This window comes from Acipenser ruthenus, chromosome 14 (assembly GCF_902713425.1).
Source record: "Acipenser ruthenus chromosome 14, fAciRut3.2 maternal haplotype, whole genome shotgun sequence".
Classification (NCBI taxonomy): domain Eukaryota; kingdom Metazoa; phylum Chordata; class Actinopteri; order Acipenseriformes; family Acipenseridae; genus Acipenser; species Acipenser ruthenus.
The window spans coordinates 3,713,702-3,741,436 of NC_081202.1; the positions used below are offsets into that span (position 1 = coordinate 3,713,702).

General features: G+C 38.2%; 1 protein-coding gene and 2 long non-coding RNA genes across 3 annotated transcripts in view; 2 read left to right on the forward strand and 1 right to left on the reverse strand.

Annotated features, from left to right (window-relative positions):
• LOC117419387 (uncharacterized) overlaps positions 1-27,735 on the forward strand; it is an 88,461-nt gene that overhangs the window by 49,899 nt on the left and 10,827 nt on the right. The window lies entirely within an intron of this gene.
• Positions 16,186-20,648, forward strand: LOC131697387 (uncharacterized). Its single transcript, XM_058985612.1, has 3 exons — positions 16,186-17,658; positions 19,320-19,386; positions 20,545-20,648. Exon 1 carries the CDS (start codon positions 16,245-16,247, stop codon positions 17,574-17,576), a length of 1,332 nt encoding a protein of 443 aa, XP_058841595.1. The 5' UTR covers positions 16,186-16,244; the 3' UTR covers positions 17,577-17,658; positions 19,320-19,386; positions 20,545-20,648.
• On the reverse strand, positions 20,483-22,234 carry LOC117419386 (uncharacterized). The gene is made up of 3 exons (XR_009307223.1): positions 22,106-22,234; positions 20,711-20,782; positions 20,483-20,618 (listed from the first exon to the last, which is right to left on the reverse strand). It is a non-coding gene; the product is annotated as an uncharacterized LOC117419386 (long non-coding RNA).

Below are 27,735 nucleotides of genomic sequence, written 5' to 3' on the forward strand. Positions count from 1 at the left end.
AAACCATAGTCCTTTGATGAATGCAGTACATTTTATTTTCATCTCAGACTTTACACCATTAATGTAATGACCTTTTTCATTTTCCTGTTTTTTTTTCTTTAATTAACAGTATGCCTACCTGTAAACATAATGAAAAGTTATCAACCTGAAAACATTAACACTTCATTTCTAAACTAGGTATTTTCTGCATTTTGAAAGAGTTTTGACACTTTAAGTCATCATTACTTCAGGTTTTAGAGCAATTTATCTGTTGACCAATTTAATTAATTTAAGTCTTTTATAATTAATCTTAAGAAAAACTGAGATGAATTCCCTATTGCACATGCAACAGTAAATGTACACTATGGATAGATACTATTTGTCTTTCGTTTGCATCTGCAATGCACCCTTTCCTTCCTTTCTACTTGAAATTCTCATGACTAGCATCATATCTGCAGCTTGAGGTTTTCACACTTCTTAACAGCTAACACTTTTATGAAAGGTGCTCAACCAGTTCTGAGTAAAGATGAGTGCTCCACCACTTTGCAACACAAAGCTGAGGCTTTACTGTCTTTCATGCAAACCCTCTGCTTGCTTTAGCGCTTTGGTTACAAATGGAAAATAAGAACTTCTTGTATGAGTTGTGTGAACCGTCATTTAAAGTTATCTTTAGGTATTGGGTTAAAGGGCAATCTACATATTGCTGATCTTACGATTTAAACACAAATACTTCCGCACCAGCCTTTGCAATTAGCATTTCTGTATAAAGGAAATGCACCATAAACCATACATTGTGTGTTTTATTTATATCAAGGGGCTCATTCATAAGATAATATTCTCCAAAATGAAAAGAAGTAAATTACTACTTCATTACTAAAACCTAGAACTATTTTTCTATTATTTTTCTTTTGCGGAGTTGGTCCTAGTGGGCACCTATTGCAATGAAGTTTCTTAGTGCTACGGTTAGCTCCGAAAGTTTCCACAGCGTGTGTTTGATGAATTGCTTCCAGGGCGTTTTTGGGTGATAACCTCAATCTTCCTCGGCTACGAGAAACCTCCTCTGAGGAGACTGTGGTAATAACTTGAACGGAGTGGAAGAACGTCTTAAACAGGCTGTACTGAAGACAAGTATACGGAAACTTTCACACAGCAGGCCATCAGCATGTGTCATCTTATTTAGTCATTCCGAATAATTGTCACCATCAAGCCATGGGTGAAGAATACTACGGCTGCTTCCTATGGTTTACTGCGTAAGCAACACTGCCTACTTCAACAGAATGAAAAGCACCTGCCATGTTAAATTAGATTAAACAGATGTATTCCAAAGACATTTTTCAATGGACAGCGGCCTTCTTGGTGGGTCCTCATGTGGCCCTTGTCACTACCTAGTGCTCCATGCCTAATTCATGATGCCATACCCAGCTCACTACTAGGTATCTTTATAACCTTTCAACAATTAGGTGACGAAACATATTTAAGCATTCGAAAAACACTTGGGTGTATGTTATTGGTGAATATATAACAAGCGGACACTGCTCTCCCATTGTCTTCTATGGAGATCAGCCTTGCAGTTATTACTCAATATCAGAAAGGCAAATAAAGCACGGCTGAGATGACACTAACTAATGACACCTGTTCTAAAACAACCGTACTGGTAAAACTCTTCACATGGACGCTCGAGCCCTGCTCTCAAGAAGTTAACTCTATGTACCACAATGATTATTTCAGATAAACATTTACTTCATTGCTAACTGAAGGTGATGCAGTATCAACGTAATATTCTCATTGACCATGTACAATATGCATTTAAAAAATAAGATTGTGACTCACCCTTATGATGGCCATTAAACCAAGTGGATTGCAAACTCTCTGGGTTATTCACCGAGACTTAGTTTATAGATCAGCTCTTTCAGCTTTTAGTGGTAACATACACGTTATGGGCCCTTTTCCCCAGACCATGCATACCATAAGCAGTTGTGGTAACATGGTCTTACTTATGTTTCATACTTCTACACCAAGTATGAAGCTTGTGAAAATGAAACTGACTATTGCAAGTGTGGAAAACATAGTAAAGAAGTATTTGCAGTTATACAGACGTGCACAAATTTGTTGGTACCCCTCCACAAAAAACGAAGAATGCACAATTTTCTCTGAAATAATTTGAAACTGACAAAAGTAATTGGCATCCACCATTGTTTATTCCATATTTAATAGAAATCAGACTTTGCTTTTGATTTTTTATTCAACATAATATTGTAAATAAGAAAACAAATGAAAATGGCATGGACAAAAATGATGGGACCGCTAACCTAATATTTTGTTGCACAACCTTTAGAGGCAATCACTGCAATCAAACGTTTTCTGTAGCTCTCAATGAGACTTCTGCACCTGTTAACAGGTAGTTTGGCCCAACTGCTCCAGCTGTCTCAGGTTTGATGGGTGCCTTCTCCAGACTGCAAGTTTCAGCTCTTTCCATAGATGTTCGATAGGATTCAGATCAGGACTCATAGAAGGCCACTTCAGAATAGTCCAATGTTTTGTTCTTATCCATTCTTGGGTGCTTTTAGCTGTGTGTTTTGGGTCATTATCCTGTTGGAGGACCCATGACCTGCGACTGAGACAGAGCTTTCTGACACTGGGCAGTACGTTTCGCTCCAGAATGCCTTGATAGTCTTGAGATTTCATTGTGCCCTGCACAGATTCAAGGCACCCTGTGCCAGGCGCAGCAAAGCAGCCCCAAAACATAACCGAGCCTCCTCCATGTTTCACTGTAGGTATGGTGTTCTTTTCTTTGAAAGCTTCATTTTTTCGTCTGTGAACATAGAGCTGATGTGACTTGCCAAAAAGCTCCAGTTTTGACTCATCTGTCCAAAGGGCATTCTCCCAGAAGGATTGTGGCTTGTCAATATGCATTTTAGCAAATTCCAGTCTGGCTTTTTAATGTTTTTCTTTCAAAAGTGGAGTCCTCCTGGGTCTTCTTCCATGGAGCCCACTTTCGCTCAAAAAGCAACGGATGGTGCGATCAGAAACTGACGTACTTTCACCTTGGAGTTCAGCTTGTATCTCTTTGGCAGTTATCCTTGGTTCTTTTTCTACCATTCGCACTATCCTTCTGTTCAATCTGGGGTCGATTTTCCTCTTGCGGCCGCGCCCAGGGAGGTTGGCTACAGTTCCATGGACCTTAAACTTCTTAATAATATTTGCAACTGTTGTCACTGGAACATCAAGCTGCTTGGAGATGGTCTTGTAGCCTTTACCTTTACCATGCTTGTCTATTATTTTCTTTCTGATCTCCTCAGACAACTCTCTCCTTTGCTTTCTCTGGTCCATGTTCAGTGTGGTGCACACAATGATACCAAACAGCACAGTGACTACTTTTCTCCATTTAAATAGGCTGAATGACTGATTACAAGATTGGAGACATGTGTGATACTAATTAAAGAAACTAATTAGTTTGAAATATCACTATAATCCAATTATTTATTATCTTTTCTAAGGGGTACCAACAAATGTGTCCAGGCCATTTTAGAATATCTTTGTAGAATAAGCAATAATTCATCTATTTTCATAGCTGCTTTGCTTTATTCTATGACATACCAAAGGCATGCAAGTATACATGATAAAATAGCTTTTAATGTCATCACTTTTCAGGAGGAATGAAGCATTATTTCAATGAGCTGTAAGGGTACCAACAAATCTGAGCACGTCTGTATATTAATAGCAGAGTATATTGCTAGAAATCACTTCAAGCAAAGTGTTTTGTTCTCCAAGCTATGCAGCGACAGTTACGCAACAACTTCAGAGTAACGCAGACATGGACATTCCATCTTGCATAAATTATTGTGAGTTTCCATCATATCAGCAGTTTAATGAGCATTTCTGCCTCAACATGTGACCCGTTAGAAGTTAATCTGACTTTACCTTGAGAATAACACACTAACAAAACATGTTCCCCCGCAGTTTCGTGTAAACGGAAAAAACATTTTTCATGATACAAAATATAAAAGGGATTTTTAAAGCAATAAAGGCACACATTTAAAAATACAAGTTTTCCTGTTAGACTTCATTAACTTTTAAAAAGCATGCTTTGTGTTGTGAATATTTTGTGCAATGGGCTTTAATGAGAAGAAGGTATTAAACTGCTTTCCATTGGTCTACAGTGCTGACCAATAAAGGGTCAGGAAATATAGGCTGCTATTTGATACTGTGGCCGAGTCAAGGATCAAGGAACTATGTATATATGCATTAGAGGTCAGCGGGTTTTAAATTACCAGACCTGGCCTCTTTTTACTACCTGGGCATCGATTTATTAATTTGAGAATTTAAAGAAAATGTAGAAAATATGACAATGCAGTTGTAAGCGCGGGTCTCTGGCCGGCGTAATAAAGACGACATTAAAACAAGCTTTGCATTAGGTAAATAAATTCCACCCAATGCTTTGCTTGGATGCCATGTTAATGTGAGACTGAAAGATTTAGGTTTATTGATCAGTTCGGATTTGGAGGACCGCACCTTTTAAGTTTCGTTTTGGACTATTGTTTGTCGGAGAGAGACCGGTGAACAATAAAGTTAGAACAAACTGGATGTGACGAAAAGAGATTGTGACAGGATGGCTGGGTGGACAGAGACTCTGACAGTAAAACTGCAGTTTAAGCACTGCGGTGCATTTTTAATAAACACAAAATAAAAAGGTTGTACAACGGAACCACTGCTCACAGATCTATATAAAAAGAAACAAATATCCAGCTCAAGGGTCAAAATCAAAGGTTTAAACAAAATACAAAAACCATAGGCTGGGCATTCACCTTCACTATCTTAAGAAAACAAATAACAAAGTCAACAAACAGCTCTTTCATGTGATCTCCCCTCTCCCAGGCAGTTTCCTCTCATGGAGCTGTGTAGTTCCCTTATATACCATGTGGCCAGGGTTGATTGACAATTAATCATTCAATCAACGCCTAGCCACATTTTCACATGTATCTGGCAGGGACAGGAATTAACCTATCCCTGCCATATCAAACACACACTTTTCATATAATATTTCCACATAGTTATAAATTATACATGTATTTACCCATGCAGGGCTTCTGCCCTGCCACAGGGATACACAGGAAAAGCGAGAGAAAGAGAAGCAGCAGTAAGATATACTTGTCTGTACTTTTTGTTTTGTGTAAACTGTGCTGTGTTCCAATTGAGAAAATGAATAAACCTCTATTACTGGAACCCTTGCATCGCCCTGAATCAATACAAGTACAACAGTACATTAACAACAACAACAACGGAATATGGCCAACAGATGTCACAAAATCCTGCAGCATGAAGCGCATTTAACATAACTGTGTCAAACTGAGATGTTGTTGTTATTTAAATGTTTCCAGTACTGAAAAAGGTTACACAAGTCTACAGATCTGAAGAGACTTTTTCAATGTAATGTCACCCTTCGCAGTCACCACCATGCTACACAATTATAATTGTTATAAATTATTAATATTTGGTTTATCATTCCTCTTGTGGGATGGATTTATCAATAAAATATTGGTAACCTAACACTGTAATTACGCGTATGATCGTGTAGTGGCAACTGAACAACATGATTAATTGCAAAATGGAAAACGGTAGCCTGGAGGTGAGATTACTGGGCTGAACAGACTGAAGGGACCAGGCTTGAGAGAGCATACCACCCACTTGCAGCCCCTGCAGCCTGGAGAGCTCAGTACATGAAGAGGGGGATTAAGTAGTAGGTGCCAGGCGCGCCGGTTTGAGTGTGTCAAGAACTGCAACGCTGCTGGGTTTTTCACGCTCAGCAGTTTCCCGTGTGTATCAAGGATGGTCCACCACCCAAAGGACATCCAGCCAACGGCAGGCCAGTGGTCGAAAACGGCTCATTGATGAAAGAGGCCAAAGGAGGCTGACAGTAATTGTGCAGAGCAACAGACGGGCTACAGTTAGTCAAGACCCATAAAAAAATGCACAACTCGTCGTACCTTGACACGAATGGGGTATTGCAGCCGACGACCTAACAGAGTTCCACTTCTTTCAGCAAAACACAAGAAACTGCGGTTGCAGTGGGCTAAGGAACGAAAACAATGGACACTGGAGGATTGGAAACATTGCCTGGTCTGATGAATCCCGGTTCCTGCTGTTTCACCTGATGGGAGGACTAGGGTATGGAGAAAACCACATGAGTACATGCATCCATCATGCCGTGTGTCAACATTGCAGGCTGGTGGTGATGGTGTGGGGTGTGTTTTCATGGCACACATTGGGCCCCTTGATGAAAGTGGAGCAACGTTTGAATGCCACAGGATATCTGAACATCATTGCGAATCAGGTGCATCCCTTCATGGCAGCAGTGTATCCATCTGCTAATGGATTTTTTCAGCAGGACAATGCCCCATGCCACAAGGCTACGATTGTCCAGGAATGGTTCCACGGACATGACAGTGAATTCAGCTTACCGCAGTGGCCTGCCCAGTCACCAGATCTCAATCCAATTGAGCATCTGTGGGATGAGATGGAACGAGCTATTTGGAGTAGAGATCCACTACCAGCCAACTTGACACAACTGTGGGAAGCATTGGAGTCAACATGGGCCAGCATCCCTGTGGAACGCTTTCAACACCTTGTGGAGTCCATGCCCCAACGAATTGAGGCTGTTCTGAGGGCAAAAGGGGGTGCAACTCAATATTAGGATGGTGTCCCTAATGTTTTGTACACTCAGTGTATATAACAGGATTTACATTTTTTGTTATCATCCCTCAAATTATGAGAAAGTCCCACCTACATGATCAGATTTTGAGTACTCTCACAACGGAACCAACCTATCTTTTGAAGTAGCCTTGTGTTGTGACTGCATCAAATCTCTTTGAGATATGACTGTGATCTCAGAGTACTGATCAAAATGATAATAAAACCAAAACAATCTTAAACTCTTGAGGTTTTTACAAGATTAAAGACACACACACACACACACAGAGTACAGCACAGATTTTTTCGCTCACAAAAAAAAGAAAAAGATCTAGTTAAATTATTGTCCTGCCATTTGAAGTCTAATCTTCTACCTATGCTAACCTATCTGCATTTATGACATCTAATCTAGTAATTGGTATTTCAGTGAGAGGCAGACAATTATTTTTAGGGGAAAACATCTGAGTGAATTCATAAATGATGCAAGTTTATCAAGATAACACTTGTGTTTTACAAGATCTATTTAATATTATAATCTACTACTGCATATGGTTTCCGGTTATACAGAGAGGATGAGTCTCTACCTTTTTAAAATTCTATTTTTTATATTTGTATGGTGTAGGTGGGGGTGGGGCGGGGGGGGTCATACTATGTGTTTTACTTTGAAAATAATGATTACTCACTTCGCTACAAGTACATATTGTTTCCTATAATGCTGCAAAATGCTAAACAGCTTTTCCGTTGAGTCGACGGTGGTTAAAATCATTTGCATTGTGTTCCTTCGCTAAGGCGTCAAAGATACCTACCGTTGTGCGGTTACCCTGGAAACCCCTGTGGTAAAAGCAATCCCTGTGGATTCTATTCATAAAAACGACACCCCTGAAAGAAGCACTTACGTAACTTCATTACTCGCATGTCGTCATTCTCTGAACGAATATGATTGCAGAAAGCTATGCAAATATGAGTGTGCTTTCTGGATTCAGTGGAACCCGGGTCTGAAGTAGGTGGGTAAAGACAAGGCACACTTTCAGAGGAAAATACAAACCCACGAATGATGTAAAAATAGAAAGAAATAATTGAACTGCTTCAGAGTATTGTGTTCATAAACTACTAAATCAGAAGGGTATGTAATGTTACAACGCTAAGTACTTTGTTAAAAATGAAAAATGGCAAATGAATATGGTAGATCCAGATCAGTGACTTGAGCGGCTTTGAATGAATTCAATAGAAGGCCTTGGCCGCTTGTCCAACAGTGTCTTGCACCAGCTGGCCAAGTATGAAAGGTTTTGATTGTGGTCTTTGAAAATCCAAGTGAGTGCTTTGCATTTGCCTTGTAGATCAAACTCTCCAGGGATCCAAGGCTAAGGGCTAGTCCTTTCTAGTTTAGATGAAGTCCAGAGACTGCAAAAATATAGGCAGATATGGAGTACTATAGTATCTCTCTATTTTCATTATTTGTAACGTGGTACCAACTGATGAGTGTCACTAGAGTGCTAATTGAAGTACATATAACTGTCACACATTTTGAGTTAATAGAAATTCAAATTGTGGTTCTGTGGTAACAGAAGTTCTGCACAGGTCTGTATGTCACTTTGACACAGAGATTTTGGATGAAATCCAAACACTCGCATTTGACATTTTCAGAGCTGGAGCTAAACATGTGCCAGTGTGTATTTATAACATCAACAAAAAACATAAGAACCATATTTTATTTTTTGTTTCATCTGGTTGGAGATTTAGTAATTAGTTGAGTTAGACAGTGGCTGTCTTAAATTGAGATTAGTAGTCTGCAGTGACTATGTTTTTTCTTCAGAAGATATTTAAAACACATTTCTGACCCAATAATACATGCATTTACACATGTTCTGATTTTGGTTGTGACCCCATCCACACACTGTAAAGTTGTTTAAGAAGAAAATATATTTCCATACAGGAGCAGGAAAGATCTACCCTCTGTAATATCATAAGTCTGTTTGTGCATTTATCAAATCTGCCTCTACAATAAATTGATTCACAAAAACAGTATGAGCAAAAAATATCTATGCTAAAATGAAAGCCTTCAAGTCCCAACCCTGCAAAGAAACCAATGATGGGGATCTTTCAAAGAGAACAGAAATCCCTTTCCAAACAGTTCAAAAGTCTCCAATGGCTGCTTGGGGAACAGGAGAATGGGACACTTCGACCAACCTGACCTAGCCAGCATGAACGGTACTAGCTCCTAGGTCCTCTGTTGCTGCCAGGGAAAAGCCTTCAGGACTCCCAGGTGAAGCTACTCCTCCCTTGCTGCAGGCCTGAACTTCAAAAGCGGCAAGCATGCACCCTACTAGCAAGCCTAACCACTGCAGGGGCCAGAATCCGTAACACCAGGGCATCACACAACACTTTTACACATGGAAAAAATGGGTTAAATGGTTCTTCTGGCTTAAGGGGTCATCCAAAACTATCATCAATTATAGCAAGCGTACATAGCATGCTCTTTTTCAAGAGTATTCCATCTGCCAATAGAGGCAGCTCAAGTCCTTTTAAGGTCAATTATATTTTATTCCAAGTCCCCCATCACATACCTGGTTTTACTATTTATATTGTGAAATACATATCTGTGTCAAACAGGATTGTATTATTGTAGGTCTAGTTAGTTCAAGAGGTTGTAATTTAGTAACTACAAATAAATTGCAAGAAATATGTTGCGTTTTCTAATCCGATTGCACAATGAAACCAAGCAGTATTGCGTGATAGGCAGGATTTTTTACTGTATTTTTGTTTTTTAGTTTAAAATAATATATTTTATATGGTACAGTACTGTATGAGAGATTTTAGACATTAGTATTATATGCATTGTACTTGAATGAATTGTGCACATACTTGCAAACTAAAAGAATGCAGTAACAAATAAAAACATATTTCTCTGCCATTTAACAATGAATTGTATTTTTATTTACTTGTGAGGTGCTGTCTTTCTGTACCATTTTTTCGTTTGCATGAAAGTTTTAAACTATGAGAAGTTACCGAAGCATGTTGACGCTTGTGCTTCTGTACGTTCTCGTGCTCTGGAAAGGAAATGTGTGCTAACATTAGAGGATCCTTTTTCTCAACCAAAAGTAAAATATCATGAACTGGTGACAAATGACATTTCTGGTGGTTGCAGTTCTTTTTCAGGAAGGCATGAGTATTTCAATCTATAGAAAATCAAAAAGCATACACTGCCCCTCTCATGCTTTGTACGCTTTCAGTAAATTCCGATTTTTGGGCAGCCCCTAACCATCTGCCACAGATTACTGTCTCTTGAATTCCTCTCAAACAGTGATACAGATCACAATGCTGCTAAGTGTGAATGACAGTACAGAATGTATCATGTGAATTTCTGTGGCATTGTCTTATCTGTCACAAACTTTTTTTTCAGTCTGTGCTTTAGAAGAAATATGAGTCGACCCTTTGATAAGACAGAAAAAACAGCTAAAGAAATTGAAGCAAGTCATTTTATATTTTCACAACTACTGCATGGAGATTTGCTTCTATTTAGATATACTGCTATCTTTTGAGAACGATCTTTGACATTTCAATATTCAAATGATCTTGTACAGGGTGATGTACATGGCAAGCATTGTCTATCACCATGATGATAGACAATGCAACGTGTACCCTTAAATATTATTATTATTATTATTATTATTATTATTATTATTATTATTATTATTATTTCTTGGCAGACACCCTTATCCATGGTTACAGTTACAAAATATCACAATACAAAGTATCACATTGTAAAATATCACATTACACAATATCACTATCACATTACAGATAAGAGCAGTTATAAAGTACAGTAGAAAATAAGATCAAATTAAAATAAGAGCAAATAAAGAATACAGTAAATTACAATTAAGAGCGAATTTGATTAAGTGCAGTTAAACTTATTGTAAAAATATTTGATTCCAAGAGTAAATTCCATTAAGAGCAAGTAGTGGATAAGAACGATTTCAAATAAGAGCAATTACAAAAAGCATCAATATGGATACCTTTAACAGTAAAATAAAGTACAAGATACAGAAAATAGGTAGAATTAAGAGCAGTAGTAGAATACGGCAAAATATGGAGCAGTTCAGTGCAAGTACAAGCTGATGCAAGTACTGGTGCAATAGGCTGCAGTATAGTCGAGAGGTTTATAGGTGCTGTCTGAACAGGTGTGTCCTGATATCCGTGGGTAGGTCGTTCCACCACTGAGGGGCAAGGGTGGAGAAGGAGCGGGCTCTGGAAGCAGGGGAGCGGAGGGGGCTGCAGCTAATCTGCTGGTGGTGGAAGAGCAGAGGGGGGCAAGAGGGGGTGTAGGGAGAAATAATAATCTGGAGAGAGGTGGGAGCAGAAAGGTCGTGGCAGCGATAGGCGAGCACAAGAGTTTTGAACTGGATGCGAGCGGCGAAAGGTAGCATGGGAGAAACGAGGAAGGGAAAAGACAAGGTGGGCAACAGAGTTTTGGATGAGCTGGAGCGGACGGATAGCAGAGGCAGGGAGGCCAGCCAAGAGGGAGGTGTATGTATGTAGAACTCTTGTAGCCGCTTCTTGTAAAAGCCTCTATTCTCTCCAAAGCTACCTCTTGTACATCCTTAACAGCAGGGCTGTGACATCACAAGGCTAACACTTTGCCCACTGAAACAGCAAAGAACCCCTTGCACACAAAAAAAAATCTTGGCAACTATCCTCTTCTATTGTTAGAGTGCCATCTACAGTCTACACGTGGTACATGAAATAAGCTGCCACCATGAAAAACTCTGGAGAAACTACTTAGTTCTAAATGAGCAACTATAGGAACTAAATCACAGAATGTAATGGGGTATTTTTACTGTACATTAAGCTACTGTGGTTGTTGTCTAGATATTTCTTTGCATGAATGGTTTTAAAGTTTCACTCAGATTTTATTAAGTTATAGTTGGATTTCCTTGAAAGAATTATGTTCGTTATACTGTAGCTTTGTGGAAAGTTTAGAGAACAGTAACCAGACCGATCCAGGGCTAAAAGTTTTGAATTATAAAGAAAGGTTGCTGAATCTATTTAGCTTAAAAAAGCAGGATTGGGGGATTCTTGATCAAGGTTTTTAAAATGCTAGAAGGGATTAACAAAGTCAACCCCAGTTACTATTTCAGACTTACATAGACCAGAACCAGAGGACACACTGGAAAATTGAGACAGATTCAGGAAAGAGGTTAGGAGGCACTTTTTCATAATGAGAGTGCTGGGTGTATGGAATGGGTTGACAAGCCATGTTGTTGCTGCGGATTCAAAAAGGAGCACTGATGGGCCAAATGGCCTCCTCTCTTTTGAAATGTTTCTTATGTTCTCGTGGTGGCCACATCCTTCAAGGCATCCTTGCCCCTTCCTCCCATTCCCAATACTTGACCAATTAAACCTCAACATAATCAGGTAGTCTGAAGTAGAATAGCTGCTTTCCAGGAACAGAGTTGCCCTGCCTTGATCCAGAACATAACCTCACCATTCTGAACGGTGCCAGTGAAATGAGTTTGGAATAAATAAAGCTGTATAAAATGGCCAATGATAAAACTTCACTGAAGCAATAAGTAGATTGCAGGGTGCATTAATGATGTTATTGTGAACATTACACCATGTCCTGGTGTGAAACAAACATGCCATGTGTTGCAAAAAAAGGTTGCAGATGCAGAAGTGTCTGTGGAATAATAAGTGGGCCTACAACACGAAACCACCGAGCTCTCTGAGGTCATTTCTGCACTCCGAGCTCAGCTTCTGTTTTGGGTGGGCAGTGTGTGTGCAAGCAGCAAGCATCTGCAAGGGCCCACTGTCTTTAATTAGAATTCTGTTACCCCTGCATTGCTGAGATCTGCTGTGCTTTTGATGGTTTGTTGTAAGTAAAAGGTAGAAATAGAATTGAACAGAATAGGTATTCTTTATTAGATTTATCACTTGGGTTCGGGGGGGGGGGGGGGGTAGTGTAAGCAATACAACTAGCAACAATTATTAAAAAGTAAAAAGCTTTATCTTTTAAGATGATCGCTGTTGGAAAATCAATCGCATTTAGAATTTCTGTATTATTTAGAATAAAAACACATTCATCTTTCTACATTCTACATCGTTTTAAAATAAAATCTTGAGATGGCTAATGTACAGCTAAAGAAAAATATATATATATATTTTTTTTATATTCTGCTTGGCAAGAAGTATATGATGTTAATATCAAAGCCAGTAGGCACATTGAAATAAAAAGGGACATTTTAATTATGTAAGGATGTAGTCATGGCCTAATGTATTCTGGACCATAGCTTTTCATCTTGACAGAATACATTTTATAAATTTCCTTCAATTAGCTGGTGTGTTAACATGGAAAGTTCCTTCAGTTAGAAAGGCTGCTGTTCGTGTCGCTGTGTGATAGCATGGATTGTATAAACTTCCTTCAGTTAGAAAGGCTGCTGTTCGTGTCGCTGTGTGTTAGCATGGATTGTATAAACTTCCTTCAGTTAGAAAGGCTGGTGTTCGTGTCGCTGTGTGATAGCATGGATTGTATAAACTTCCTTCAGTTAGAAAGGCTGGTGTTCGTGTTGCTGTGTGTTAGCATGGATTGTATAAACTTCCTTCAGTTAGAAAGGCTGGTGTTCGTGTCGCTGTGTGATAGCATGGATTGTATAAACTTCCTTCAGTTAGAAAGGCTGCTGTTCGTGTCGCTGTGTGATAGCATGGATTGTATAAACTTCCTTCAGTTAGAAAGGCTGGTGTTCGTGTCGCTGTGTGATAGCATGGATTGTATAAACTTCCTTCAGTTAGAAAGGCTGGTGTTCGTGTCGCTGTGTGTTAGCATGGATTGTATAAACTTCCTTCAGTTAGAAAGGCTGCTGTTCGTGTCGCTGTGTGATAGCATGGATTGTATAAACTTCCTTCAGTTAGAAAGGCTGGTGTTCGTGTCGCTGTGTGTTAGCATGGATTGTATAAACTTCCTTCAGTTAGAAAGGCTGGTGTTCGTGTCGCTGTGTGATAGCATGGATTGTATAAACTTCCTTCAGTTAGAAAGGCTGCTGTTCGTGTCGCTGTGTGTTAGCATGGATTGTATAAACTTCCTTCAGTTAGAAAGGCTGGTGTTCGTGTCACTGTGTGTTAGCATGGATTGTATAAACTTCCTTCAGTTAGAAAGGCTGCTGTTCGTGTCGCTGTGTGATAGCATGGATTGTATAAACTTCCTTCAGTTAGAAAGGCTGCTGTTCGTGTCACTCTGTGTTAGCATGGATTGTATAAACTTCCTTCAGTTAGAAAGGCTGGTGTTCGTGTCGCTGTGTGATAGCATGGATTGTATAAACTTCCTTCAGTTAGAAAGGCTGCTGTTCGTGTCACTGTGTGATAGCATGGATTGTATAAACTTCCTTCAGTTAGAAAGGCTGCTGTTCGTGTCACTCTGTGTTAGCATGGATTGTATAAACTTCCTTCAGTTAGAAAGGCTGGTGTTCGTGTCGCTGTGTGATAGCATGGATTGTATAAACTTCCTTCAGTTAGAAAGGCTGGTGTTCGTGTTGCTGTGTGTTAGCATGGATTGTATAAACTTCCTTCAGTTAGAAAGGCTGGTGTTCGTGTCACTCTGTGTTAGCATGGATTGTATAAACTTCCTTCAGTTAGAAAGGCTGGTGTTCGTGTCGCTGTGTGTTAGCATGGATTGTATAAACTTCCTTCAGTTAGAAAGGCTGCTGTTCGTGTCACTCTGTGTTAGCATGGATTGTATAAACTTCCTTCAGTTAGAAAGGCTGGTGTTCGTGTCGCTGTGTGATAGCATGGATTGTATAAACTTCCTTCAGTTAGAAAGGCTGGTGTTCGTGTCGCTGTGTGATAGCATGGATTGTATAAACTTCCTTCAGTTAGAAAGGCTGGTGTTCGTGTCGCTGTGTGTTAGCATGGATTGTATAAACTTCCTTCAGTTAGAAAGGCTGCTGTTCGTGTCACTCTGTGTTAGCATGGATTGTATAAACTTCCTTCAGTTAGAAAGGCTGGTGTTCGTGTTGCTCTGTGTTAGCATGGATTGTATAAACTTCCTTCAGTTAGAAAGGCTGGTGTTCGTGTCGCTGTGTGTTAGCATGGATTGTATAAACTTCCTTCAGTTAGAAAGGCTGGTGTTCGTGTCGCTGTGTGTTAGCATGGATTGTATAAACTTCCTTCAGTTAGAAAGGCTGGTGTTCGTGTTGCTCTGTGTTAGCATGGATTGTATAAACTTCCTTCAGTTAGAAAGGCTGGTGTTCGTGTCGCTGTGTGATAGCATGGATTGTATAAACTTCCTTCAGTTAGAAAGGCTGGTGTTCGTGTCGCTGTGTGATAGCATGGATTGTATAAACTTCCTTCAGTTAGAAAGGCTGGTGTTCGTGTCGCTGTGTGATAGCATGGATTGTATAAACTTCCTTCAGTTAGAAAGGCTGGTGTTCGTGTCACTGTGTGATAGCATGGATTGTATAAACTTCCTTCAGTTAGAAAGGCTGGTGTTCGTGTCGCTGTGTGTTAGCATGGATTGTATAAACTTCCTTCAGTTAGAAAGGCTGCTGTTCGTGTCGCTGTGTGTTAGCATGGATTGTATAAACTTCCTTCAGTTAGAAAGGCTGGTGTTCGTGTCGCTGTGTGATAGCATGGATTGTATAAACTTCCTTCAGTTAGAAAGGCTGGTGTTCGTGTCGCTGTGAGATAGCATGGATTGTATAAACTTCCTTCAGTTAGAAAGGCTGGTGTTCGTGTCGCTGTGAGATAGCATGGATTGTATAAACTTCCTTCAGTTAGAAAGGCTGGTGTTCGTGTCGCTGTGTGATAGCATGGATTGTATAAACTTCCTTCAGTTAGAAAGGCTGCTGTTCGTGTCACTGTGTGATAGCATGGATTGTATAAACTTCCTTCAGTTAGAAAGGCTGGTGTTCGTGTCGCTGTGAGATAGCATGGATTGTATAAACTTCCTTCAGTTAGAAAGGCTGGTGTTCGTGTCGCTGTGTGATAGCATGGATTGTATAAACTTCCTTCAGTTAGAAAGGCTGCTGTTCGTGTCACTCTGTGTTAGCATGGATTGTATAAACTTCCTTCAGTTAGAAAGGCTGCTGTTCGTGTCACTGTGTGATAGCATGGATTGTATAAACTTCCTTCAGTTAGAAAGGCTGGTGTTCGTGTCGCTGTGTGTTAGCATGGATTGTATAAACTTCCTTCAGTTAGAAAGGCTGCTGTTCATGTCGCTGTGTGTTAGCATGGATTGTATAAACTTCCTTCAGTTAGAAAGGCTGGTGTTCGTGTCGCTGTGTGATAGCATGGATTGTATAAACTTCCTTCAGTTAGAAAGGCTGCTGTTCATGTCGCTGTGTGTTAGCATGGATTGTATAAACTTCCTTCAGTTAGAAAGGCTGGTGTTCGTGTCGCTGTGTGATAGCATGGATTGTATAAACTTCCTTCAGTTAGAAAGGCTGCTGTTCGTGTCACTGTGTGATAGCATGGATTGTATAAACTTCCTTCAGTTAGAAAGGCTGCTGTTCATGTCGCTGTGTGTTAGCATGGATTGTATAAACTTCCTTCAGTTAGAAAGGCTGCTGTTCGTGTTGCTCTGTGTTAGCATGGATTGTATAAACTTCCTTCAGTTAGAAAGGCTGCTGTTCGTGTTGCTCTGTGTTAGCATGGATTGTATAAACTTCCTTCAGTTAGAAAGGCTGGTGTTCGTGTCGCTGTGTGATAGCATGGATTGTATAAACTTCCTTCAGTTAGAAAGGCTGCTGTTCGTGTCACTCTGTGTTAGCATGGATTGTATAAACTTCCTTCAGTTAGAAAGGCTGCTGTTCGTGTCACTCTGTGTTAGCATGGATTGTATAAACTTCCTTCAGTTAGAAAGGCTGCTGTTCGTGTCACTGTGTGATAGCATGGATTGTATAAACTTCCTTCAGTTAGAAAGGCTGCTGTTCGTGTCACTGTGTGATAGCATGGATTGTATAAACTTCCTTCAGTTAGAAAGGCTGGTGTTCGTGTCGCTGTGTGTTAGCATGGATTGTATAAACTTCCTTCAGTTAGAAAGGCTGGTGTTCGTGTCGCTGTGTGATAGCATGGATTGTATAAACTTCCTTCAGTTAGAAAGGCTGCTGTTCGTGTCACTCTGTGTTAGCATGGATTGTATAAACTTCCTTCAGTTAGAAAGGCTGGTGTTCGTGTCGCTGTGTGATAGCATGGATTGTATAAACTTCCTTCAGTTAGAAAGGCTGGTGTTCGTGTCGCTGTGTGATAGCATGGATTGTATAAACTTCCTTCAGTTAGAAAGGCTGGTGTTCGTGTCGCTGTGTGATAGCATGGATTGTATAAACTTCCTTCAGTTAGAAAGGCTGCTGTTCGTGTCGCTGTGTGATAGCATGGATTGTATAAACTTCCTTCAGTTAGAAAGGCTGCTGTTCGTGTCACTGTGTGATAGCATGGATTGTATAAACTTCCTTCAGTTAGAAAGGCTGGTGTTCGTGTCGCTGTGTGATAGCATGGATTGTATAAACTTCCTTCAGTTAGAAAGGCTGGTGTTCGTGTTGCTCTGTGTTAGCATGGATTGTATAAACTTCCTTCAGTTAGAAAGGCTGGTGTTCGTGTCGCTGTGTGATAGCATGGATTGTATAAACTTCCTTCAGTTAGAAAGGCTGGTGTTCGTGTTGCTCTGTGTTAGCATGGATTGTATAAACTTCCTTCAGTTAGAAAGGCTGGTGTTCGTGTCGCTGTGTGATAGCATGGATTGTATAAACTTCCTTCAGTTAGAAAGGCTGCTGTTCGTGTCGCTGTGTGATAGCATGGATTGTATAAACTTCCTTCAGTTAGAAAGGCTGCTGTTCGTGTCACTGTGTGTTAGCGTGGTGGTTGGGTGGGGTTGTATTAATGAGGGAGGGTTGCAAGATAGAGTAGTGAAGAAAATGTGCATTTGACTTTGACCATTACTGTACAGTATTTGTCCCACAGGTACTGAAAACTTGCACATTTGGCTTGAACTCCCAATCCTAGGACCAGGTGAGCTCGACCAGAATCTTTTGTATAATTTATATTTAAAGATATTGGAGAGAAAAATATATATATATTTTTACTATACTATTATGTAATTATAATAATAGTAGCTAGAAGAAGCTGTGTCTGAAATACAGTTCATATTGCACTGCAGCTTTTCATTCTCATTATTTCTTGTAATGATTTCTCAAGCTGATGGTTAATGGGAAGTTTTAGTTTTCTAAATACAGTACTGTGACAGGGATTAGATATAATTAGAATTATTGCCCAGTTTTAAGCCCTGATGCATGCTGTATGTGCAGTACATTCATTTGCTTTGTTCATGAAAAATAAATGTTTTGTGGCTTTTCGTCATTGAGAAACATTTTAAGCAAACAGTCAGTAACCACATGGCAATTATAATGAATCAAAAATGTGATTGAGAGACATAGATTGCTATTAGGAACACCTTTTCTTTTTTTCAGGCCCAGCTCTGGTTTGATAGAAGAAAACTGTCTTGCTTAAAACATTACTTTGAATTGCTATATATCATACAGGTCGTACGTAAGTGTGTTGTCAGTGTTTCAAATGACACCTGATGACTCTGCTGCTTTAAATACACATTAAACAGCCCACACACCATCCTATAAGCTTTGAGCTTCTGAGGATTGGAAAAAAGTGGCTGCTCCGTATGGCCATACAAATCTTGAATTGAAAATCTTTGATTCTTATTCCTGGCACAGGGAGGAATGTCACAGTCTGGGTGCATTTAAAACGCAATGGACTTGCTGCTCTGTAGCACATGAACAGTGATTCCAAGCACAGGATAGTGTCATATTGTAACTGGTACAGGCTGTGGAGTGAGCTGGCCACTTCTCAGACCTCATGTGAGCTCCTGGTATACAGCATGCATGCTCCCTGTGACTGAGCTGCTTTTGGTTACATTCCTTATATGAGGCATACCTCTTGAACAAGGACCTTGTATGCACATCTAGTATCAAAAACACCATATAGGTTAATATGTCATTTGCAGTGTCTCTTATAAAAGATGTAACCTACTGCTTAAAATGTTTGCAAAAGTGTGCCCATTATATATATATATATATATATATATATATATATATATATATATATAAATTGAAATGATGGTAGATTCTTGAGTACATATCATATTACCTTGTTTGAGCAGCAGGTGTCAGCATTATCTGTAACAGCAGTCTGTCACTGTCGGGCAGATACATGTCATGCTATTTCTCCAGGGTTAGATGTGGTTGTTCGAGGAGTCATCACTTAGGCTAGTGATATGAAACATTCTACAGGCTGCGGAGGCTATACGGAGCGGGGGTGGTGTGTTGCTGTCTTACAGTCTTCCAACCTGCCAGCCAATACAATATGAATGCGCCTTATATGCACAGCACTGTATTATTGGTTCAAAACAAACATGACTGCACACTTGGTTGACAAATGTCAAAACTTGATTTTGCAACCCAGTTTATTATTTGTTCAGTTCACTGTTGAACAGCTTGAATAGAGAGGCACAACGGCAAGTGTAAAAAGAAAAGTATTGCACAGGCATTTTAAACGAGCCTGAAGCTTGTTTAACAACCTCATTGTATCAACTCTATTTAGTGTATCCGGGTCCCTAGCCAGACTCCTCTCATATTCCTGCTGTTATTTTACTTACACAGATTAACAAATCAGCACTGTACAAGACTGAAGACAATGATGAATTACAAAGATATTGCCATGCTAAAGGTGTGTTGAACATGTGGATCTGAACACTTACTCCCCCTGCTATGCCAGCATGAAAGAAACTGCAACCAGTGCATCTTAAATTACACTCGTTGAATTATCACTTTACAACAACTGAACATTACAATATGGGTATAATAAAATAGTGTTTTCTGAAGTAAAACAAGAAAGATTTCTGAAGTGTTCTTCAGCTCTTGTACTGCATTCTGTTGTCAAGATTTTCTAGATTAAGACACTGTCAGCCATTTCTAACACATTCAAATATTATACAGAATGTGTGAAATGAAACCCATAACTTATCTGCAGTAAAAGAGCCCAATTCAATTAACCTGTGAGCTAGTGGAAAACTGAGGGAAAACTATGTGTTCATTCATTTAAAAGAGTGAAAGTGGAACATTTAATACAGTTTATAATGTTACAGAATTAATAAGCAACCACTTATTTGCATGTGGGATCACCTACATTAATATTCAGTGATTTTCCACAAGTTTCTTTTAGAAATAAAATGGCGCAAACTTTGCACCAGTTACTTTTATATTGAGTTACATATATAAATATACTGTGTTCTTAATTAGTAAATTGAACTAATGAAACATCTGACCATGTCCTACAGCACTTATTACACGATTAAACCTTGAATGGAATGGCCTCCCCCTGATTTAATATACAAAGCTATAGAGAAAACACTAAGTTGCAAAATGATATAACTTTTATTTCCGCAAAGAGCTTATTCATAAAATAATAACAATAAATAATAAAGTACATACATTTATAAATATCCTAAATAATAAACTGTTCTTAAGTTAATAGAAAAATAACATTTGCAGTAACTTTTTAAATATTTAAGTATTTGTCTGCACCAAATACAAAACGGTCAAATAAAAATATATACTGCACTATATCAAGACATACAAAGCCACCTAATGTACTTCCTTTAAGGCATTTCACAATGCTGTATTGGAGTCAACAACTAATTACCTTCTATTGTCCAGCTGATTTGCAGTTATTATAATTGTGACAGTTTTGATTTTTTTGTAGTTCATGTGTCTTTTGGCACAAAGTTACAATTAAGCAACAAACAAATTTGGACTCCAGATTAAAATGTACTTTTTATTTTGTTCCTTCTTCTTTTACTTTTTCTTGTGCTACTTCTCTTCCTAGTGCACATATTCATTTATCCAGTCAAGCATTCTTGGAAGCTCTCCAAAGGCCTTGTGAACTCCCTTTTCCTTCAGCTGTGGATGAAGAAAGGCGAAGTTGGTTAATCGCTGGTCATGGAACTTTTAAAATAGGAATACTTTAAAAATGCAAAGAAAATGTACAGTACCTCCACGAATGTCGTTCTCATTTGTTTAATCATGGCATCTTTGGTGGAATACTTGCAAGAAGGGTGATTTAACTGGAAGAGAAGAAGGTTTGGGTTTAGGATTGATTTCATTTAGTGTGAAGTTTGTGAGCTGCATCATGTGAACACTTTTTACAATTCGTATGAAAACTCGCATGTTAACACATTCATAGCAAGTCTATGCATTTGACTTGGTCTTTTATTTTTTCCTCTATGGTAGAGAATAAGAATATATACCTTAGTGTGGTTAAGAATACTGTCTCACATTTTATTAGAGAAATGAAAATGCTATACCTTAGATAAAATAAAACAAAAACTACAACCAAAACACATTTGAAGCCAATAGTGCAAGTGCATTTTAGTCATCCAGTTATTTACAGTGGCCGAAACAGTAACTAAAGAATGTAAGTTACATGTGTTGCTGAGCAGTGTTTATGGTACTGCACTTAGTTAGAAGTAATACATATTTAAATATGTTTTACTATCAACCAGTAAATTATGACCCATCAAGTACAGAGTGCTTCATCTCCGACAGTAATCGATTGTGAACTACTATGTAACTATTCCGTATTCCTGGAAGTCATTGCAAGTATAATACAGTTACCATTAATTAACCATTAAATATAGGAAGACAGGAGTCTTGTAAATGGGGATTATAGTAACTGCATGCTTTTGTTTCATTTTTTCACTGAGTACATGAATAATGTTCAGCTATTGGCATTTCCAGTATATATTGATATCAGCATCCTACTGAGACCCCTCATACTGTAGTTCACTGTACAGTATGCAATGCATGCCACAGAACCCTGAGAGGACCTTGTGTAGTCAGTCTTGTGAAGCTAACCAACGTGGTCTCATGTTCAAGGTGTGAAGCAGCCAAATATACAGCATTTAGGGACAGGTGTGTATGGTTGGTCTTTTCCAATCCAATGTGCAATATATTTAAATTCATAATTTGATTTGTTTGTTTTGTCAGTAAATTATTTTTTTTCTTTTTTTAACAAAAAGTACATAAACAAATTTGTGAAGATCTTTCCCTTATATTATTTTAACTTTCAGAATGATGCGTGTATTTCTTGGTTAAAAAAAAAAAAAGCATGTTACTTTTTGTTTATATAGTAGTTTGCTGTTTCAGTTGTCTCAAATTCTTACTGAAACTGAAATTATACATATTGGTGACATTATACATTGTGTCTGTAATTACACGTTAAGTACATTGTAACTATGCATAATAACACTGTAATTGTGTAAGTACACATGCATTTACTATGTCAATATACAGTAATTAGAGACACAATGTAAATTGTTAGCTATATTTTTTGACCCTCTAAAAGTATCACAACAAATGACCGTAATGTATTTTGAATAATTACTTACACAGCCTCTGAAGTCTACTCGCAAACGAGATAGATTATTGATGATGTCCTCCTCAGTTTTGGAATCTGGAGAGTGTGTTTTAAAAACATCTTGGTAAAAATCCAACATCTGTTTTAAACCACACATGTCTTGTTTCTGATTGGAAACAAAATAAAAACAAATTTAAAAAGTGTGTAAGCTGTTTGTCAATCAAATAATAATAATAATATAATATTATTAGTATTATTTATTTCTTAGCAGACGCCCTTATCCAGGGCGACTTACAATTGTTACAACATATCACATTATACATTATTTCACATTTTTACAGATATCACATTATTTTACATACAATTACCCATTTATACAGTTGGGTTATTACTGGAGCAATCTAGGTAAAGTACCTTGCTCAAGGGTACAGCAGCAGTGTCCCCCACTGGGGATTGAACCCACAACCCTCCGGTCAAGAGTCCAGAGCCCTAACCACTACTCCACACTTCTGTTCCTAATATATATACCGTAAACAAATAACATTGAGAATTGCATGTACCCTAACCTTTGTCATCTTTGGTAACAACTTCTTATGCTTGATGTCGTCTTTCTGTAAATAATGCACACAGCACAATATTAGAGAACAAAAATACCAATTTAGAAGTTTATTATTATTAATAATAATAATAATAATAATAATAATAATAATAATAATAATAATAATAATAATAATAATAATAATAATAATAATAATAATAGATAACGTCTACTGGAGTTTTACTTACTGTGTTTAAACTTTTTGACATTTTTAATAGGTCTTCTATCATTGGTTTTAGTCTTTGAAGACAGTCTCCTCTTTTGCCCTGGCAGCTCTGCAGGTGAAGACCCAGCGTCAGCAGAAGCGCTGCAAAAGCCACAAAAGATGCTTTCATCGTAGCTCTGCCCTGTTGCTCACAACACGTGTATTAATGATTGGTTAGCTGCTGTGGCGGGATCCCCGTGTCCTACTTTATTTCTTTCAAGATAAGACTGTGGTACCTTGTAATCCATATTCCAACTGGACCTGCCTGCTTTTTATACAGGGCTTTCCTTTCTAAAAACATCCCACATCTCATGTGATTTGATTATGAGACAGCCAGGTATGAAAAAAATTCTGTCAACTAAGAGCTATTTGAAATTTCCAAGTAAGTCCCCACAAAAAAAAAAAAATAGCATATGCCTTTAAAAAGCAGTTTAAAAATAGCCACCACGTATGTAGATAAGGTGAAGTACCTGTAATAAGTCTCTTGTGGTCTGCCGTCAAGTGCAGACTTTCTAATAAATGTACGGCTTGGACAGAGACTTTTAAAGAAAACTGGTTAGCTAGACAGCACACGCTGGCTGTGAATTCCTATAAACGTGAACAGTTAAAAGGAAACGAAGCATAAGACTACGTGAGGCTACTCAATAATGATGCATTTCTAAATTACTTAACCCTTAAAGAGTTGCATTTTACATTTAAACTATCAAGTAATTATAAATATAAATCATTACAACACAAATGCATTTGGTATAGGCCTAGGCCTAGGACATCATTAGAAAATGGATCAGAGATTTCCTTTAACCTGATTGAACCTTGAATGTTATCTTTCAAACTATGTTTGTTTAATCAACGAAAATCCCGGGCCAGACTCTGGCATGTCGATTCTTATGAAAAACCAGACATATTTGGTTAGAATCACACACAACCAGCAGTAACCTGGCTATAATAGTGGGTTATTTTATTTAACATGCAATGATTCCTGAGATACAATCACAGTGCTGATTTTGCCAGAGAAAGCTTTCTATGTGGATCTAGCAACCACAATCAAAGGACGGCATGCTGATGGGGTTTTCTGCGCAAGCATAACACACAGTATTGGATAACTCTGTTCCAAAGGCTAAAGGGGAAAGACAGCTTTATTGGGGATTTTCTGGACAGTAATTCGGTTCAGTTCTGCTTCCTCCAAGTCATACAGGTAAGTTTCCATTGTAAGAAGTGCTTCATAACACCTAACACACACAGCTGTTTTCTTACATTTTTTTATTCAAATGTTTGTTTGTACATAAACTAGTATTAATGAAAAAACACCAATATCAAGTGTCCCTGAAAGGTTTGCTGGCAGGAATTAATATTTTTTATCCCTGTGTTCAATGCAGTGCAAAACTCGCACGATCAAACTTTGAGCCAGATGGGAAGGTCACATTAAAATTATAAATATTACCCCAAATTACACACAGAGACTTATTAATGTTATTTATATTAATAATGATATTTTAATTAACAATGTATGTCATCTTTTATGTTTCGTTGTATTATGTACAGGATGAGTTGAACTTCGAACCGTACTGTTTGCCATTGGGGATGGGGAGTTTGTTGCCGGATAACTTCACTCAGACTACTTGCTCGCTAAATATCTTGGTATTGTGGGAACTTCTCATTGACTCTCACTATATTTGTATTTACTATAACTCCAATCAGACAAAATTCCACACGGTGAAAGTCGACAACAAACAAAATATTTTGGCACTTAAAAAAAAAAATAAAAAAAAATAAAAAAAAATTGAAGGCATATTTAATTCTTAAAGGTGTATTACAACGTGGGGATGTCCCCCACAACGTCGTTTTTTCAGGAGTTACTATCTTTGTGGGTACATTTTCTCAAATTTTGTTCGCACATTGATAGTAATACCTGCCTACACACACACACACACTGCACTCATGCACTCACTCACGCTCGCTCACACAGACACTGCACTCATGCACTCACTCGCTCACACACACACACTGCACTCACAGACACACACACACACACTGCACTCATGCACTCACTCACATTCACACACTGCACTCATGCACTCACACACACAGACTCACACACACTATATCTATTGGTCTATTTAAGTACACAATCTGGCAGAAGCTTAGTGGTGGCTCATTTACTAGTTATAGTCATAAAAAAGGTAAAAAGTCAGACACAGGTGGTTAGTCAAGCTATCAGACCATTATATAACACAAGAGGGTAATGCTAGTATCAGACAAGGAGTATGAACTAAAATCTCAATACAATTTAACAAAAAAAAAATGTGAATACATTTTAATACAATTGCATTAATGGCATTTTACTTTGTAAAATAATTTGAAAAAGCACAAATATCCTGGTACTTGAATATCCCCACTGCTAGATTGTAGAAGATGTTAACATTTAACTGAAAACTGAGACAGTGCATGCCACAGTAGACACTTGCTTCAGTACGCACTATGTACAATTGGTGAAGATAGGAAACTTTGTGGCCCAGTATCTAAAAAAATATCCATTTCAAGTAACTTCTCAGTTTGCTATCTGCACAGTCGTTCCTAGTGCTCACTGAAGTAAGTGTCTACTGTGGCATGCACTGTCTCAGTTTTCACAGTTAAATGTTAACATCTAACAGTATAGCAGTGGGGATATTTAAGCACCAGGATATTTTCTTACTTAACTCTCACTTGAGTCGTAGCTAGTATAAAATAATTATATGAAAATGTCTTAGTCTTCGACTTGAGCATGATTAAGAGATGTGTGGTTTAGTCGCATAGTCAGTTAAATACTGTATATGAGCAAGGAAAATCTAATGGATGATAAAACTGCAATGCCAATTGCAGACAATGTAATGTTAAAAGCAGAGTGATAAAGTAAAAGTATATTTTACAAGTTTTTAATAATAATAATAATAATAATAATTACTACTAAGCATGCAGTAATTTATATACACACACTTCTTTTCTTACCTTGTCCTGTATTATTTTTTAAATGTGATCTTCAGACAAGCTGCCTGCTCTGAGGAACTGTATCGCATTGTCTTTTCCTGTTGCCATTGTGGTTCTTAACCATAAGGCCCAGGGTACTAGCAAAATAAAAAGTTTAAACTCTATCAATCATGTCAATGATACGTCAAACTTGAGCAAAAATCGATGGCTGCCCCATAAACCAAAGCGTAGGCTAAATAAAAATGCATCTTTTAATTCATAAGAACATAAGAAAGAACATTCGGCCCACACAGTGTTATTACACCTACAGATGTCTGCTAAATATGTCAACGTCAGTAATAATTAGGGTTTATTAATCAGTGTATTTGTTTTTAAATGTGTATTTTTTCTGACTTACTTGGTGTGCAGTATTTAGATCCTTATGATGCAAGTTAAAATAAGTCATGAGTAATCTTGATAAATACTGTGCAATCTTTATAGTATCTTTTTATTTGATTTATTTCGTTAATAAATGTTATAGGACCGAACGGTAACTTAAATACAGAAACCTACACACATACGTGAACATGCACTCAAATCCAAATACAAAAGTTAACTGTAGTTTTATTATTTACATGTTTTACAAACAATTCACAAACCATGTTTGTTTTTCTGTACGAGGTACCTGAACTGAACAACATCTCCACGCAAGTAGGTGCTTTTTTATTATTTGGCAATTGGAAATACCCAAGATACATCCATCTCTCTGATGAAGCCAAGCTGAAGGCTAAGAGGCCTCACATGGAATTCTGAGAACTGCATTACTCACAGAATAATGAGGAAAATGTTTGTATTCATTAGCAACAAAAACTAGTACTGCATAAAATCACAAATAAAACTAACAGAAAAACGGTAATTTTTAGAATTTTTTTTTAACATATCCATTTTCTAATAGCAATAGAACCCTGTGAACACTAAGAACAGATTGCTTGGCCACATTCCCTGATATACCTTCAGTCCCGCCTCCTTCAGTAGCGAGTGCAATCACGAATCCTCCAATCCATGATTGACACATCGCTTACCGCATTAATGCGATGACTTTTGGTATTGTGACTTGGCCCCTTCTTGGATGGCCGGCTTCTGACTGACCCTGGAATGAACTGCCAAACCATCCGGTCCGGGGCAGACTGTTCCTGTTGCACAGCGCCCTCACAGGTCGGGAGGGAGATTTGTTGACTAGAATACATTCTCTCTGTCACAAACAGTCATAAGAGGGCTCTATCGTCTGGTAAGGCTCTTCTCATTATGTTAAATGCCTGCCCTCGCCTTTGGCTTGAGGCACTTAATGACATGAGGCGTGCCTTACCAGACGATAAAGCTCTCTTCAGGTTCGGCTTAGTGTTGCCATGTCCGCGGTTTTCCTGCGGAATTGGGCTACTTTGAAAAGACGGCCGCAGGAAATATTTAGGAGTCGCGGGTAGCTACTTTATTGGTGTTTATTTAAACAGTGGTAAATTGTTGGGTGAGATCTTTGATAGATTGGTATTGTAAGAGATTGAACAGTTCCCGTATATGTTTGCATTGTTGTTTAGGTCTAGGATATACCAGCATTAGTGTTTTACTAAAGAAATCACGCTGAAATACTTGTGATTTATATCGATTGGCTGGTCTGACTTCTTTATTTTCACAATGATTGAAACACTGGTACATAATTGTTTATAAGGCTATCCTTGGCAAAACCCCAAATTATCTTAGTAAATTGCTAATTACCTCTAGTAGTGCTTATAATCTTATAAGCTCTCAGACTGTTCTGAGGTTTAAGTTCCTAAAGTTTGTATGGAAAAAGGGTATTTGATTTTCCTTCTCCATGGTCTTGGAATAAACTTCAGGAAGAAGACCTGAAACTTTTAATCCC